The sequence below is a fragment of the Galeopterus variegatus genome, unplaced genomic scaffold (genome assembly GCF_000696425.1).
Source record: "Galeopterus variegatus unplaced genomic scaffold, G_variegatus-3.0.2 Scaffold4420, whole genome shotgun sequence".
Lineage (NCBI taxonomy): Eukaryota > Metazoa > Chordata > Mammalia > Dermoptera > Cynocephalidae > Galeopterus > Galeopterus variegatus.
In genome coordinates, this window is record NW_007730531.1 from 184,287 (window position 1) to 188,363 (window position 4,077).

The window sequence follows — 4,077 nt, forward strand, 5'->3', positions numbered from 1 at the left end:
GGGAGCACCGCCGCGCTCCCAAGCGGCGCACTGTAGCAGTGCGCCACCGGGCCAGCCCCAATCTTATTCTATTTTCAAATCTAGTAAAGCAACTATAATCATCTTCATTTTTTCTTTCATTGTTGATTAATTCAATTTGAACTAAATTCCTTAATCAATCCTACCAATAACTATAAATTAAATTCCATTTGATGTCTTAAAATTAGTTATATTTTATTTTTCTTTTAAGCACTTTGAATACCTGACTTAAATAAAAGTTTTCCAAACAATTCTAGTGAATCAATTAATAGAATGAATCTCATGTTCTTTTAAATGTTATAAATTCTTTATATGCCCCAAACATGCAGATTATCTTAATGATGCCCTAAACTTAACACAAAAACAGAGAGAAAGAAAGAAAGGAAGACCACAATAAAATGTTGAACTTTCAGGACAGAACAGACCTATAGTTACTAGAGGTGAGAAGCGGGGAGGGAGAGGGAAGTTAGGGAGTAATTGGGTAAGGGACACAAAGAGTAATTATAATTCGTAATGATGAACATACTAATAATACTGATTTGATCATCACATACTGTACACAAATAATAATAGACAACTTTGTACCCCATAAATATGTATAATCAAAAATAAATAATTTTTTTAGAAAAAAATAAACTTAATATAAACGTATTAATAGTCTAATCAGATTTAGTTCATCGTGTCTATTTAATTTTAAACTCTTCCAGGGATTTAAAAAAAAAATAAGTAAAAATAAAAACAAAGCCAAAAGCACTCATCCACCTAGAGAACAGTTTTGTCATCTCAAAGGAGTTAGTCACTATCTCAAGCAAGGACCAATTACTTACAGACAGAGATTTCTGAACAGGTCACAGGATACGGGCTACAAAGGCCAAGGGTAATTCTGCCTAAGCCACTGATGTTTGCACTGAGCAGCTTTTTGTTTTTGTTTTTTTTTTTTTTGACCGGTAAAGTAACCCTTGGCTCGGTGTCGTCCGCACCACACTCAGCCAGTGAGCGCACCAGCATCCCTATATAGGATCCGAACCCGAGGCCTGGGCGCTACCAGCGACGCACTCTCCCGAGTGAGCCAGGGGGCCGGCCCCTGAGCAGCTTTTATAGTTGCTGTCACAACAGTAACAAGCCCACAACCATCAGGTTTAGGCTGGTTTCTTCTGGATCCAAGTTATGCCACTATATGATTCTTCCATTTGATTCCAATGGACCAAAACCTGTGCCTCCACTGAGACTGCAGTTAAGTGCCTTTGCCTTGCTTGGTTAAATTCTGCTTTTCTCAGCTGTCTTAAAACATTTTTATAACCTTCCTACTTTAATGTCTTACAGCAAAGTAATGTTAGACTTATTAACCACTGTGAATCATAATTTTCTCATCTGTATTAATAAGTATCTCACAGTTTTAATGTGAAAATTAATTAAGAAAAAGTTTGTAGAGTATGGAGTACAATGCTTGGCACATACAGAGTACAAAATAAATGTGAGTTGCCTTCCTTCTTTTTAACATTTACAATTCTTTATTTAATCTTATTCCAATATTTAGAACTGGTAGATATGGATAACTGTATGAAATATTTTTAAATAGATGTTTGAAAATTTCATTCACTGGATATTGTATTGATAAAAAGAAAAAGAAAGAGAGAGAGAAAAGACAGCCAGCCTCAAACAACTTCTATGCCTTAAATACTAGTCATTCGTCCCTGGAAAGCTTATATAATTTAGCATACTTTACCTTTGGTAAATATCTCGCCTTTTATTGGGTTCTAGAGCTCCTTGCAATCGGCTTTCAGAAAGCAAACTATCAACCTATGACAAAAGGAGACAGTTTAAAATATCACATTGTTAAATACCATATCACCTTAGGATATAAAATTTTACTTTTCTTTCATTCCGATATTTTATAATGCACACTTTTAAACATATAATAAAATTGAAAGAATTTTACAGTGTATACCCATATACCCACCCCCTAGATTCTACCATTAACATTTTACTATACTTATTGGATCTAACTAGATACAACAACTATACCTTTTTGAAGTTGTTACAACAAGCAAACGGAAAGGACATTCTTGGGGGGGAGGGGAGAAAGGGAGGAGGGAGGGAGGTGTCGGTGATGGGCCATAATAATCATATACATTGTATATTGACAAAATAAAAATTTAATGAAAAAAAAAAAAAAGATGACCAGTAAAGGGATCTTTAACCTTTGACTTGGTGTTGTCAGCACCATGCTCTGCCAAGTGAGCTAACTGGCCTCCCTATATAGGGATCTGAACCTGTGGCCTTGGTGTTATCAGCAGCACACTCTCCCAAGTGAGCCACTGGCCAGCCCCATCTTCTCTTTTATGCATTTCAAAGTTAACTGCAGTCATCAATGCATTTCTCTCTAAATAATGTACCATGAGTATTTTACAAACACTACATGTAACTTTGTCAATGTACCCATAACAAAGGCAGGGAGTTCTTTGGTCTCTTTTCTATAGATCATGTGGAGAAGATAACATGGATGGAAAAAAGAGAAATAAAATTTCACTAGCTTCTCAGCTCTTGCTATTTGGCATCCATCTGAGTGTTATTACAATATTCGTACATTCAGTGACAGAGCCAGTCATCACAGGCACGACCCAGATGAAACACTGATTACTTGTCACATGGACACCAAGCTGGAAATCTGTTCTATGTTTTGCTTCAGGTGTCCTCTGTGGAGAATGGGAAGAATTAGCAAATACTATCCAAAAGCCCTTTCCGGATATTCAGGGTATCAAAAGGCCAATTTTTCCCCAGGTTGAACAATTCTTGCAACAGTTTGTTTTATTTTTGTTTTAATAAACATTTTTACAGTTTACTTCTGAAACTTTTCCTAGTTCTCCTAATGTCTCACTAAATTTAAAATTAGATACAGAACCATATGAAAAAGTTTAACAAAGCTCAGCAGACGTCAATGCCCTACCAAGTTTTATTTGTATTTCTACCAGAAGACTACTTTGCTTTTGTTCCACCACTATGATTCCAATACCCAGTCATTTAAATATTTATCCACCAAATCTTTTGTACTTTTTAAACAAGAGTTCAAAACTGAATATATGAACATCATTAAATCTCTTCTCTGCCAAAGATTATAAAATAAATTTAATAGAAACATATTTGGTAATAGATCACATTTAAAAAAAATAAAATTAGTAAAGTGAAATAGGAATTTCAGAAGATAAACAAACCCATTAATTGCTATTTACTTTTTTCTTATTTTTAAAAAGTAATATACATTTGGAGTATTGAAGGGTGAAGAAAAATATAATCATCTACTACACAGAGACACCATTTTAGCATGTTTCCTTCTATATTTTTTCTATGTACCTTATATGTAGAAAAAATGTTATTATGTGGTTTCTAGAGGTTGGGAAGGGGAGGGACAGGCAGAGGCTGATTAATGGATATAACATTACAGCTAGATAGGAAAAATAAGTTCTAGTGGTCTATAGGAGTGCTAGGTGTCTGTACTTAATAATCTATTGTATGTTTTCAAATGGCTAGAAGAGAGGAGCTTAAATGCTCTCATCACAAAGAAATGATAATTTTTTGTGATGGCAGATATACTAATTACCCTGATTTGATCATCACATATTGTATACATGTATTGAAATATAACTCTGTACTCTACAAATATGTACAAGTTTTATGTGTCAATTTATAAAAATAGTAATAGTAAAAGAAACTGCATTAAACCCGTATAAAAATAAAATAGAATATAGTTAGCCCAAATAAAAAACTCAAAGTATGTTTTCAAGAATAATCAGAAATTTTAAGTTGGCATTTTGTTTTTTTGCCTGTTTTGGGCAGTTGGCCGGTACAAGGATTGAACCCTGGACCCTGGTGTTATCAGCACCATGCTCTAACCAACTAAGCTAACCAGCCAGCCCTAAGTTAGCATTTTGAGGCAGAGAAAGATGTTAATATTCAACAAGAGAAGGAAATCAAACTGGCCAGTTAGCTCACTTGGGAGAACATGGTGCTGATAACACCAAGGTCAAGGGTTCGGATTCCCATACTGGCCAGCTGTCCCCA

The 4,077-nt window shown here is 34.9% G+C and overlaps 1 protein-coding gene across 1 annotated transcript in view; it reads right to left on the minus strand.

Moving 5' to 3' along the window:
* The window catches only part of NPHP1 (nephronophthisis 1 (juvenile)), a 58,178-nt gene that overhangs the window by 52,487 nt on the left and 1,614 nt on the right, over positions 1–4,077 (minus strand). Inside the window, exon 2 of the mRNA XM_008587538.1 lies at positions 1,745–1,818. Within this exon, the coding sequence (XP_008585760.1) occupies positions 1,745–1,818 (74 nt within the window). The remainder of the gene's footprint in view (positions 1–1,744; positions 1,819–4,077) is intronic.